The sequence below is a fragment of the Harmonia axyridis genome, chromosome 1 (assembly GCF_914767665.1).
Source record: "Harmonia axyridis chromosome 1, icHarAxyr1.1, whole genome shotgun sequence".
NCBI classification, from domain to species: domain Eukaryota; kingdom Metazoa; phylum Arthropoda; class Insecta; order Coleoptera; family Coccinellidae; genus Harmonia; species Harmonia axyridis.
The window spans coordinates 80,916,507-80,929,397 of NC_059501.1; the positions used below are offsets into that span (position 1 = coordinate 80,916,507).

General features: G+C 33.1%; 4 protein-coding genes across 4 annotated transcripts; 3 read left to right on the top strand and 1 right to left on the bottom strand.

The window, feature by feature from the left end:
* Positions 1 to 65: 65 nt before the first annotated feature.
* LOC123678910 lies at positions 66 to 4,070 on the top strand. The gene is made up of 4 exons (XM_045616181.1): positions 66 to 391; positions 1,622 to 1,809; positions 3,297 to 3,490; positions 3,786 to 4,070. The coding sequence occupies exons 1-4, from the start codon at positions 227 to 229 to the stop codon at positions 3,881 to 3,883; spliced, it is 645 nt and encodes a 214-aa protein (XP_045472137.1). The 5' UTR covers positions 66 to 226; the 3' UTR covers positions 3,884 to 4,070.
* Positions 3,762 to 6,273, bottom strand: LOC123678900 (pinin). The gene is made up of 3 exons (XM_045616170.1): positions 5,632 to 6,273; positions 5,125 to 5,419; positions 3,762 to 5,045 (listed from the first exon to the last, which is right to left on the bottom strand). Exons 1-3 carry the CDS (start codon positions 6,148 to 6,150, stop codon positions 4,489 to 4,491), a joined length of 1,371 nt encoding a protein of 456 aa, XP_045472126.1. The 5' UTR covers positions 6,151 to 6,273; the 3' UTR covers positions 3,762 to 4,488.
* Positions 6,274 to 7,001: 728 nt separating this feature from the next.
* On the top strand, positions 7,002 to 10,938 carry LOC123682487 (centrosomal protein CCDC61-like). Its single transcript, XM_045621125.1, has 7 exons — positions 7,002 to 7,355; positions 7,407 to 7,489; positions 7,546 to 7,685; positions 9,208 to 9,369; positions 9,425 to 9,697; positions 9,881 to 10,066; positions 10,539 to 10,938. Exons 1-7 carry the CDS (start codon positions 7,211 to 7,213, stop codon positions 10,861 to 10,863), a joined length of 1,314 nt encoding a protein of 437 aa, XP_045477081.1. The 5' UTR covers positions 7,002 to 7,210; the 3' UTR covers positions 10,864 to 10,938.
* A 492-nt stretch (positions 10,939 to 11,430) lies between these two features.
* LOC123676479 (putative OPA3-like protein CG13603) lies at positions 11,431 to 12,617 on the top strand. Its single transcript, XM_045612415.1, has 4 exons — positions 11,431 to 11,707; positions 11,758 to 11,926; positions 11,983 to 12,125; positions 12,190 to 12,617. The coding sequence occupies exons 1-4, from the start codon at positions 11,566 to 11,568 to the stop codon at positions 12,537 to 12,539; spliced, it is 804 nt and encodes a 267-aa protein (XP_045468371.1). The 5' UTR covers positions 11,431 to 11,565; the 3' UTR covers positions 12,540 to 12,617.
* The last annotated feature ends 274 nt before the right edge of the window (positions 12,618 to 12,891 follow it).

The window sequence follows — 12,891 nt, forward strand, 5'->3', positions numbered from 1 at the left end:
TTTTTACTCGTCCAGGCTTGAGATAAAAATAATAATAGAAAAACTTATCGTGATTACTACATATTATCTAAGCCAACGATCTCCAAAAACACGAAAACAATGTTTTTGATGAAGGACTTCGGTTTTGCAAATCGGAAGATATTTAATAACAATTGATTATTTAAAAGATATAAGCGTAAAACGCAGTACACTTGTCATTTTGCTGAAGTTTTTTCTGTGACTAACAATGTCGCCAACATTGATTCTGTTTGTTATTGGCCTGTGTTGCCTCAAAGAAACCTTGGGTCATGGGATGATGTTAGAGCCTCCAAATCGTAGTTCCTTGTGGAGATTCTACCCCCGTGTTCCTCCAAACTATGACGATGATGGCAACTTCTGTGGTGGTATGACGGTAAGTGCAATATGTAGATACCCTATTTAGAATTTCCAAAATTGGAAACGCCGACAGAATCTGTACCATTTCACTAGTTGCCTAATTCACTGACAAATTTTCTGGTTTGTGTTTGCTTTTAGTTGCTTGAAGATAGAATTAGTAAATTATATACCTACCGTAAAACTGAAGAAGTATATTTAGACAGCACCACTAACTTGACTTCGCGAATGTTCCCTCAGAAAGAAAAGTTAGTAGCATTGAAGAAAATAGCCAATGCTATGCTACGACTAAGGCACCTTCCTAAGGAATGGAAGAAAACCCACGTGGTTTCAATCCAAAAAGCTGGCATCAAAGTCGCTAAATTCCCGCAGAACAATCAGAATTCTCTCGGGGATAGGGAAGATCCCTGAAACTGAATGAAAAGATCTGTAAAGATTGAAGGCAATAACGGAAGAATTGAAGATTACACTGTTGTGTTTTCGAAGCCAACACTACACTGTGCAACAAGTATCTACTCTGAGTAATGGAATAATTGACCGTAAACAAGTCACAAGGGCTGTGTTCTTGGATGTGGTGAAAGCGTTTGATAAAGTATGGATTGCTATGAAAACTGCTAGTGGCCGGTTTTCCAATTTTCATGGTCCGCCTTGTAGTCTCTTATCTGTGTTCTCGCAAGTACTACTGACGTAGTACTTTCTTCAAAGAGGACACTCTCAACCGGAGTACCGCAAGGATCTCTGCTGGTACCGTTATTATTTATAATATAGGTATGCAGGTATCCGACATGCCGAAAATGGAGAAAACCTCCATGGTAGTTTATGCTGGCGCTACCGCCATTCTTGATAGTGAGTGGTAACCCAAAAAGGCAACGAAAAACCTTCAAAAAGCAATCAAGACCTCAATCGTGGCTTGCTCGATGGAGAATCGAAGTGAACCCTGAGAAGAGCGATGCTCTTCTCTTCATACGAAAGAGGAAGTATCTCCTAGGACACGTCGTAATGTTCGGTAGGAGGATCAAATAGATAAACGAGTATCTGGGACAAGAAGCTCACTTAAAAACATCACGTCACATCAGCTGTGACGAAGTGTGTCCTCGAGAAGAGATTATTCTCCTACCAAGCCTTCATTCTACTCAAAAATGGGGCACTCATTTCAGGACGATGAGTTAAATTCGCGATACCTCAACATTAAAAATCAAGTGGCACTTTTATCTGCTATTTTACTGATGCAAACATTTTTATTTTAAAGGTCCAATGGGATTCATTTGGAGGTAAATGTGGTGTATGTGGAGACGTTTACAACCAACCTCATCCTCAAGAAAATGAAAATACAGGAAAGTATGGAAAATTTGGAGTTGTAAGGACCTACAAATCTGGTAGTGCCATAGATGTTAGTGTACTCCTTACCACCAGCCATAGAGGAAACTTCAAATATAGGTAAAATTTCTCAGGATTTAAAATTCCATTCTAATCTTTATCAAGTATTTACAAGGACCGATCTTGACAGGTATCGAGTTCATGGCAAGATATAAATCTTACATTTCATCGATGTTTGAACCTCCGTTTCAACTCCTTTAGATTTATTTTTTTTTTTTTAATAAATAAATAAATCTAAAGTAGTTGAAACGGAGGTTCAATAATCGATGAAATGTTAGATTTATATCTTGCCATGAACTCGATACCTGTCAAGATCTGTCCTTGTAAGTACTTGATTTTTTTCGGCCCTCCCTATAAATAACCGAAAAATTCGACAAATCAGACTAGAAAATAATAATTTTGTGGTTAAGACGGTTGCCAAACAGAAAAACTTTATTATTTGTTTCCATGCAAAAACTGTACAGGGTGATTCGGTAATAATGTCCAATCTTTGATTAATTGTAAATTCTCGACAATTCTACACTTAATAATCTGCTTTCGCAAAGATCTATCAATATCGAATAACTCTTGTCTATCATTTAAAATTCATACTTATATTATTGCATTTTTTTTTCAAAGAAATACGGTATCCGATTAATGATTTTATACAGGGTGGGCGATTATCGAGAACCAATTAGACGTTTATAGAGAAGTGGGCATATTTTAAATCTGAACATTGGGATTATAAGATTATTTATGTGCACTGGAACTACAAACAATGTGGAACTACAAACAATGTGGATCTATAAAAATGTGAATCTACAGCTAATATGGATTTATGGGCAATGTGGATCTACCGGCCATGTGGATTTACCGGCAATTTGGATCTGCCGATAATGTGGATCTATACTGACAATGTGGATCTACCGACAATATAGATCTACTACTTTAATACTACTGGCGTACTAGTTTTTTATTATAATCACATTCGCGGCTCTTTTCATTGTCGGCGCAATTCTGAAAAATAAATAATTTTTTCTTCGTAAACTCATTCGGAAAAAATTAAAAATCAAAAAAATTGAAATCAGGTGATCAAGCATGCATACTCACTTTCACGAGCAATCCATCGATGCAGAAACGGTTCGTTTCAGTATTAACGAATTTGTTCGAGAAATATGTGGTGGGACCCCGTCGTGCAAAAACCACAATTTTTGCCTTAATGTATATCCTCTATAGTAATTCGTGGAAATTGCCGAATTTCAATAAGAAATTTTAAAAATTTAAATTATTATTAGGAAAACCAAAATTTGTACTAACACTTCTAACTCCCGGTGAATAGCAATATTATTATATTATATAAAGTATGTCGGGCTGATGAATTATATCTCTTACTTGTTACGTTCGAGAGTTATCTATATCACAGCGGCCGGACGGACAGAATCAATTTTGTCCTCGAATTCTTGATCAGCGAGTCGAACTCAATCGTTTGACACCACTCTCATCCAAAATTCGAAAATTGTTTCCAGCTAAAAAACGCGCAAATAATAATTCTCAAAAATTTGTTTCAGCTTGTGTGTTATTGAAGATCCAAGCAAGCCAGAGAGTGGAGAAGACTGTTTCAAACCTCTCAAATTGGGTGATGGTAGCTCTCAATACAACGTTCCTGGTGAAGAAGGTGATTCCTTCACGGTGAACAGTACTCTTATACTTCCACCCAATTTGACATGTGACAGATGTGTGTTGAGGTGGCATTATACTGCTGGTAAGTTGAAACACCACATTCTAATTGACGTGATTGTTGTTATTGTACGTATACATATAATAAATTGGTATAAATAAACGTCAACATTGCCTCCTCTTGAGCATTGGCATGATTATCGGTTTTGTCTCAATTGATGTGAAAATTTGTTGCTACTTATGAATTTTGCATTGTTTTCAAATATCTAATTACTGCAAACCATGGATATAAACCATATGCAATGTTCAGATTTGAAATTTTGAAAGGAGTTATTCTACTACAAAATACAACATCATTCACAGAAAAAATTTATTTACAGGTAATAACTGGGGTAAATGTGACGATGGAACATATGGAGATGGATGCGGCCCACAAGAAACTTTCCGATCATGTTCAGATATCAAGATCGAAGCCTAATCAACAATTTTTATACAATAAACCAACTGATTAGTAGAAAAATAAATGTCATTAAAAATTCCACTGATGTAGGTACCTAAAAGTCGATGTAATTTATTTGTATATACAACCATATTTTACAACTTTCAATTGTACTTTGCCCTATGTTGAAATTTTTTATGAAAACATCATTAAAGAATCAATGATATAAGTGTGATAGTTCCACCCCAAACGATAATGTGTCATAAATATACATAAATATAAATTTATTCGAAAACATCAAAATTTTCTGTCATAACAAAAAAAAAATTAAATTCATCTCGGAAAATAAAATAAAGGCAGATAAACTGATATTAAGACAAACATTCGCACTTTCTTCACTATAAGAATATTCATAATAAAACCACTAGAAATATGTCCATCATTTTTCAAACAGGAAATCTTATGTTTTTTATATTGGATTATCCTCAAAATGAAATATGTTGAGTTCATCTGAGTTCTTTACATTTCAAACTATAGAAATGTTATATTTAAGATATTTTCACTTAACTTAAAGAATGTTTTCTGTTCATTTCAAAAGTACAGATTTTCACAACATTCTGTTATCAACGAAGTTATAACACTTTTCAATCCCTAGTTGCCTCCTCTGCATCTTGATGGTCCTGTTGTTCATTGTTACAACTTATTTCATTCATTGGTTCATCCTCTTGAGTACCATTACTTTCACTATTACTGAGTCCATTCATTTCACAGTCCTTGTGTTCACTAGTTCCATCTGCATTTTCTGAATTTTCAGAATTTTCCGTACTATGGTTCTCAATAATTTTGGGTTGATCATTGGATCCATTCAGATCACCCAGAAATATCTTTCCATTTAATGGTTTTTCTTCATTTTCTTCTTCATTTTCTTTTTCTCCATTTTCTTTTTGTGCATTATTTTCATTATCTGGTTCAGTTTCTTTTACATTTTCATTATTTAATTCTTCGACTTGATCATTTTCCCTCTCCTGCGCATCTAAATGTTCCATAACATCATCATCCATATCATTTTCATTCTCATGATCTTCACTTGCCTGTTCTTTGATGGCCTGTTGGAATTTTCTTGACTCGAACATCCTTTTCCCTCTCTCTTCAATAATTTGTAATTCATCTTGAACTTTCTCGCGTTTTTTATCAATAATACCTAAAAACATAGAGAATTAAAATAGTTGTTCATTTTTGTAATAACTTCAAATTTCATATGACATTTATGCAATACTCACTTTGAATCTCAGCTTTAGAATTCTCAAGAGCAGCTTTATGAGCTTCATTCAGTTTTCTGGGAAGGAAATGGATTCTAGGTTTAGTTTTGGTAAAAATAAAATTCATTCTTTGCTTTTGAGATTCTTCCCAAGAACTATATTCTTTCATTCTGAGCATCTTTAACTCTATCATTTTTATCTCCGCTTGTTTTTTCTTTCTATTCAGGAATAATTCTTGTCTCTCCTTTTTAATTTCTTCTTTTTCCTTGATCTCATGTTCTTCAATTTTTTTTTCTAATTGCGCTCTCTTCTCTTCCTACAACAATAGTAAAAAAGTGGTTTAGAGGAAGAAAAGGTAAAGAAAAAGATTTTCAAGTGGGTATAATATATGATACATGGAATAAAATTCATATTTTTCCAATAATTATGAAAAGATTGTTTTACTCAAGGTAGATTTGGAAAAAAAATTATTTCACAAATATGGAGTGAAGATGAAGAAAATATGGTATACCTAAAATTTATACAAACCCTTGTTTTTAGTTTTGTCTCCTCTTGCTGGAATTTTTGCAAAGTACCTAATAAAGCTCCAAACATTCTTCTGTTCCTAGCTACCGATCCTGCATCTTTACTTTGAGCTTCCATTCGTTCTTGTCTACTAGGAAACTCCTTTGGAGTGACAATCACTTTACTGATCATTCCTTTACTGTGATTCATCTGATGATTTTCTTGTATGGGCCTATCTGAAAGTCTCTTAAATACAGATATGTTTGTATTCCTTTTTTTGAAAGGAGGTTCTTCATTTTCTTGTACCAAACTACGCAGCCTCGGATTTTTAAACCGCCTTTCCTCATTCTGATTACCAAAATTTCTGGGTCTACCTCGATCTTCATTTGAAGGATTGTTTCTTTTAGTTTGGAGTCTTGAAGGTACGTCCGATGGGTCTCTACCGATGAGGCGCTTGATGTTTTCATCTACTCCTTTCAAAGTACTTTTAGCAACATCCAATTCAGATTGCAGAGCACTGAATGATTTTAAAATGTCTGTCATTATGTAAACGTATTTGAATTCACTTATAATTATGCCCGATTTTTCCGATTCAATTCAAGAAATCACATAAATAACCACAATCTGTCTGTCAGGAAAACAATCCACAGAAAAGTATTGATGGTTAGCTCTAGAATATAGAATTCTCATAGACTCTCATAATATTAAATGTGAAACCATTGAATATAAAATGAATTATATTCTTTTTCAATGGCGTTATACACAGTATTTCGATAAGAAATGCCAGCTACCGTTGAGGGCGCTGTGAACTGTAATCAAACGCGGAGTAATTTTTTCGGAATTCACGTTGTGTGAAAGGGAATAGTGGAAATTATTAATGGAACCGAGTTTTCCCGACTTGTAACTCATCTCCTCTTAGAGTATTAAATTTTATTTTATTCTTCTAAGCATTACCAGGCAAAGTTATGGAGAAGTTGAGTAGTTTTCAATATCACAGTGTGTAAAATTACTTTCATTCCGTGAAATTATAACCGAAATCAAAGATTAGGGCGATAAGGCTACAACAAGGTTTAAATATACATAATGATTTTCACATCATGGGGTCCAAGAAGTATCAATTCTCTCAAATCACTTCGAGAACTATCACCTTGTTGGGTTCTATTATTACTGCGTACATTTTTGGACCAATGAAGTATAGATTTCAATCAGAAGTTGTTATCAAAGCATCTTCCAGGTGAAATAAAGTTTAATATTCTATCATTTAAACCTTCTCTGGGTACTCTGTGGATTAATAAGATCATTCATAGAGATAATCTAGTATCTCTAGGTATTCTGTGACACCACGACGTTATTTTTTTAAACAATAGTCTCAGAACAATTTTTTGTGAGATAATTACAGATCCGTACTTTTCTTGAAAGACTGTGCTATTTTCATTATTGATCATTGAATCAAATTTATACGAAGTCCCACTCATATACAAAATATGACACAAAACCATAATTTTATTTTGCCAAATGGAATAATCACTTCAAAAACTATTGTCAAAATTGAGTATAAACATTAAAAATTTGATTATACCCTGAGATATTTCATCCAAAAAAAATGGTGGACCCCAACTTGGTAACCACATGCAACTTTCACGGCCAAGAGTTCCTTTTCAAAATGAACGTTTTGGGAAATAATTTAGAAATACTCATTACTGATAAGAATTCTGGAGAAGAATGGCAGTGTAGTTACGACGCAACATGTGAGTTAATTGAAAAAGAAAGTAGTTTCTATTAAAAAAAATATTTTTCAGATATTGAAAATTTAACTCACAAAACAGGAAATTTCAAACAATTTGATATTTTCATAACAATGATAAAATCTGGTTTACTAAGGGTTAGTTGGTACGACATGATTTTATAACACAAATTCTCCATGTTGTGATTTTTTAGACAAGCGAGTGCGTGTCTTTGGATTTGTTAACATTTGAGGATTTGGAATTATTAAGATCGAGAAAAATAACAAAAGTTTGTGGACAAAACAACAACAACCGAAGATATTTGATTGTGACTTATTGCGTCGAATTCGATAGGTATGAAAATGTAAATTTTAATTAAAGTACAAAAAATAAGCGAGATAATCAATTATTAGAAGTCAAATAATATATTATTCCATTATGTTAGGAATAGGAAATGACTATGGCGAATTCAATTGGGTTGAAGTTGTTTTCATTTCTAATCATGTTTGCCTCAATTATATATGTATTACCATTCTATAAAAACCACATAGTAGATTAACGATAGAGAATACACTATTTCAACGTTCATCAGTAGAAATGAGCGATATTTCATGAACCGTGATTTAATCACTGATATCAGAATGTCACAAGTAGTCACGGTTCCGAAAAACGAATACAGAGCGTGACGGGATCACAGTTTGAACATTATACAGATCTTTTCAAGGCATATCATCATCCGTTGCAATCGTAAATTATGAAGGCAGCCTGATGTTCTTATTGCTTCGGAACCTTTTTTGACTAACATAATTGCATATTTTTCTGACAATCCCAGCATCGTAGGCAACTTCGCCTGCTTTAGGAAGTATTTTTGAAGGACTACATAGTTAAACAATAAATACTTGCTACAAACAAATAATAACTACTGAATTACTGCATAATTGGTGGTGGTAATAAAATTCTAATTTTATGCATAGCTTCGATAAAGAACCCCAAAGAATTTCTTTCTATATTGAAGTTGCCGACCGGAGCAATAAATGGTACTGTATTATAAAAAATAAACGAAAACGCGTCAGAGACATAATAATAATAGGCGAAAAACCAGCAATCTTTGGACTTTCTTCACAGAAGTTGATGTAAATTATGTTACTTGTAATTTATGCAAGTTGAAATTATCTTTCAAAATTACCTCTTCAAACTTGAGGAAACATTTGAAAAATTCGATATCCTTCTGTTACGTTCCTAACTAAAGCTGAAACAAGATAAAGAGTTGAAAATGTAAGAAAAATGGATGTTTTCATAATAATTTTTCATTAATTTTGCTTTGCTTTGAATGATAATAGTGACCAATTCGAATTGCAAACATAAACGAACTAAGGTTTGGGTGATTCATACAAATATTAATAACAAGCAACCTCAACAGTGATCACGTCACGCTTTAATTTCACTGATATCATAAAGTAACGTTCACGTTTCACAACGTGATCTAGAAATCACGGTATCGCTCATCTCTATTCATCAGCGCCATCTGGAAGCGATTCACCTTGATGTCCAGAAATCCATCCATTCTTTTCCGATAGTCTTGTGATGTACCAGAGGAAGTACTAGAATCATGAAGCAAAATTAAACCTAGTGAATTATTATTAAATTACCGATGGATGTTACGGTTATTGTATATGTGATTTTCGCATTATTGGGCGAAAATCATTTAACGGTTCCGCCATCTAATTTTGAAATAACTTTCGTGAATCTTTTCTTCTTATTATGGATTTTGATGTTTTCTGAACTTTACATTTTTCAATTATCAAATTATAATTTCTTAGTTTTCAGTATGTACTTACAAAAACCCATTGAACGAAAATTCAAATTAAATTTTCAGGATACGTTACCCAATTCCTCTAGAATATTGCGGTCCCCCAGATCCAGTGGTCTTACAAGCAACTATCAAAAGACTAGAAGCTGAGTTGGAAAGAGTAAAGGAAAATGCCCACGACAGGAGAAGTAATACGGACACGAGAAAAATTTACGCACTTCAGAGAAAGTATGTTCTTAAAGCAATTCAACAAATCTCAAATATATCAAGTTGTCAATTGTAGAATTGAAGAAATCTCTGACGAAAACTATCGTCTGAAAGAAGAAATATGCCTTCTGAGGAGAGAAATGGATAAAAAACCAAGAAATAGGGTGCTTTGCTTAGAGAAAGCTATGGATAAACTTGAAACCAGCGTGGTAAACGAAAGAACTTCCCATCACAATTTAGTCGAAAAGTTACGTAAAGAAAAAGTGAGCTTGGTTAAGGAACTGGATAAATTGAGGGTTTCCGAAAAACTGTTGAAACAAAAACTGAGGTCGTTTCAAAGTCCGTCAAGGTTTGTCTGTCAATTACATAATAAGATTATTATTTTTCTCTAGAAAAAGAACGTTACATGAAATATATCGCATAAGTACCGATATATTATGTGGACCGTAATCCAACCATAGAGTATAATACAACTAAGTTTGAACGTTTTTCCAAAATTGAACGCCAGATAGAAATAAAGAATATTCTGTAGATTTTGTTGCGGAGACGGTGTATCTCCAGCGAGAAAAAAATCGGACAGCAGTGTCAACACGGTTTATAGAAGAAAAAATACAATGGGAAACCAAGAGCCTAGAATTCCAGTTGAGAAAAATGTCAAACCCAAGAAATCGAAATCTGATACTTATTGGAATACTCCAGCTAATAGAAAACACACAAGGTAAAGTCGTCCAACCAGGTCGAATGTAAATTATATTAAACTTCTTCAAACAAAATAATATAGGTAACCATCAAGATATCTAAAAAATACTGGTGTGTTTCCTGATAAGATTTTTTTTTAAAACCAATTCAAGTAACACAAACTCTGGATTAGCAATACTTCATTTTCCTTCCGTAGGTGGCGCTATGTAAATATTCTATGAAAACGACAACGAAGTTTGATATCAGCGCCATAGGAAACGATACGGAAATTAACTGAAGTATCAGCAATCTGTTCAAGTCCAAAAAAGCTGGTCACTACATAATTCTTCAATAGCTTCTTAAACTTTTTGAAGAATGAGGGGACACAACAGTATTTCTAGACATCTTAGTAACCGTTCTATTGAGTTCATAGACTCAAAGCATTCATTGATAGATTTAAAGAATTCATTGAAGGATTAAGATGGAATCAAATGACTTCTTTTCATTCTCAGATGTTCGAGAAGAGATACTTTTATGAAAACAGCAGATAGGAGTCGAAGTAGTTCAAACTCCAGTACAAAATGTCAGAACAGGCGCAAATATGAGAACCTGCAATCCATATACGTTAACGATAAATTGCCCCTCAGTAGAATCAACACACCGGTTTTGTTAGAAAAGTACAATTCCAGGAGCAGCTCAGCAGCATCAAGATGTAGTTCAAAGGATAGCGTCAGTAAAAAGATTAAATTCCCTAAACATAGCGATCCAGACTTCAAAAAATTGGAAGATAAAATCGAATCTTTACAAAAGATGTTGAAAAAAAATTTCATCAAATGAAATGTCTTTTTAAGCATTTAGATATATTCATTTATATATTCGATCAAGAAAATAAAAATCCCTCTACATATTGTCTATTATTGTATTAATAATTTACTGAAGTGAAAAACGTATATCATATATACATATTGCTAGACATTCGGAAAATAAATAAAATATTATGGTAGATCTTCGCTAGCCCGAGCTATAGCATTGAAAATTGAATTCGGAAACGGCACCGCTTGTGACATAAACCCAACCGAGATATTTTCCGCTATGGAGGTAAGGGTGTATCTGGTAGGGACCAGTGAGTTGTCATACTAATGATTCCATCAGTGGTCCTTGGATGAAATACCGTAATACCCTAGGGGAGAAAGCAAAAATATAATAAATATTCGTTTTAATAGACATCAAAGATAATGAAAATAATTCAAAATAATATATAAAAGCCAGTATTTCAAACATCAATCCATAAAAACAGTAATCAAACTGATATGTTTGAATTCTCCAGTTTATAATTTTTATGATATATTGATCCACAGAACATTAATATACTGATCTGTTGACCTTCTTTTCAAATAAAAAATATAGATCGATGCAACCGGGTACATCCAGATTCCATAACCTAACTTTATTATCTGTCATTTTACTCAAAAATTTGTGAGTCAAGAGGATGGAATAATTGGGGTAGTTGGGAATATCTCAACTATTCACTAGAACAAGATGGTTGTGGGGGCTTTTCCTATAGCTAAATTGGGTGCTTTACTGGTGAAGCAAATAAGCAAACCAATAGCTAATGCTATCAAAGAAAAAGCTAAAATATCCCCAGTTTTTAGAAAATATGTCTGCTTACCACCAGCCCAGTGTAAGTTTAAATACTCAAAATTAAAGTATAAAAACCACACAATGTTTCAGTGTATTATTGGTGTGAGTTGAAGGCTAAACTATGGGTTTTAAATTTAGGAAAGCCTGTAAGTATTCCCATTTATAATGAAGATATGGCTATTGAATTGGGAGCTAATTTGTTAGGGGAAGGAATTATATTTTTCATAGCAGCTGGAATTGTAGTTGCTGAGTATAGTAGGTAAATGTCATGTTCATTGAAAAGTGATTTATACTGATTTTTCAATTTTTGAAAAGATCATATAGAAAGGAGGCAGCAAAAGAAGCTGCAAGAAAAGAAGAAATGGAAGAACTTCAACTTTCCCTTAAAGAACTCTTTATTCAAACTGAACAACAAGCTACTCATATACGAGAGTTACGACGTAGGCTAGGAGATTTAGGTAAAAATAAATGAATAGTAAATAAAGTTGATTAGAAATTATATTTACTCCTTTGATTTTTTAGACACCAAAATTGGAGATAAAATTTCAGCTAAACAAATCAATAATGATGACACACCTCCATCAAAACCACCACCAATTAATGATAACTATACATTTAAATCACATGTTCTTGAAAAAATTCCAAACATTGAAGAGTCAGAAATAAATTTGAATTTATCAGTGAAAAGTAAACTACCTGACACTACACTAGTGAATAATGTAGGTTCAAGTTTTTTATTAAAGGTAGTTTCTGATGTTGAAAATGAATTTTGGAAATATCCACCTTCAGAATTCAAACCAGGAATCTTAACTAAGTCATTGAATCATTTATATGAAAATGTTTATAGATCAGAAAGTAAAGTGTTCATATAGGGTAGGAATTGATAAGATGTTTTCCAGTTTAAGAAACAAAATGTGAAAATCGTAATTTATTAAAACTTCTTTCATTAGGGAATGAGTTTTATTAATTCGAATTAAGTTGTTATTTTACATATAGACGAACCCGAAATACCAGATTTAATTCCCTTTGTTGTGATGATTCAATCCAATCGAAATAGTGTATGAGGATTCAAACTGTTTAATTTCTATATGTGAAATTTAAACACGATATGATTTGTTGTCCTTAAAATTAGGGTTTTTCCTATATTCTTTTTGGATTTTCTATGCTTCTCATGGAATCTCGAATGAAGCTTGAAATTGTTTAACATCAACATGCCGAATTTCA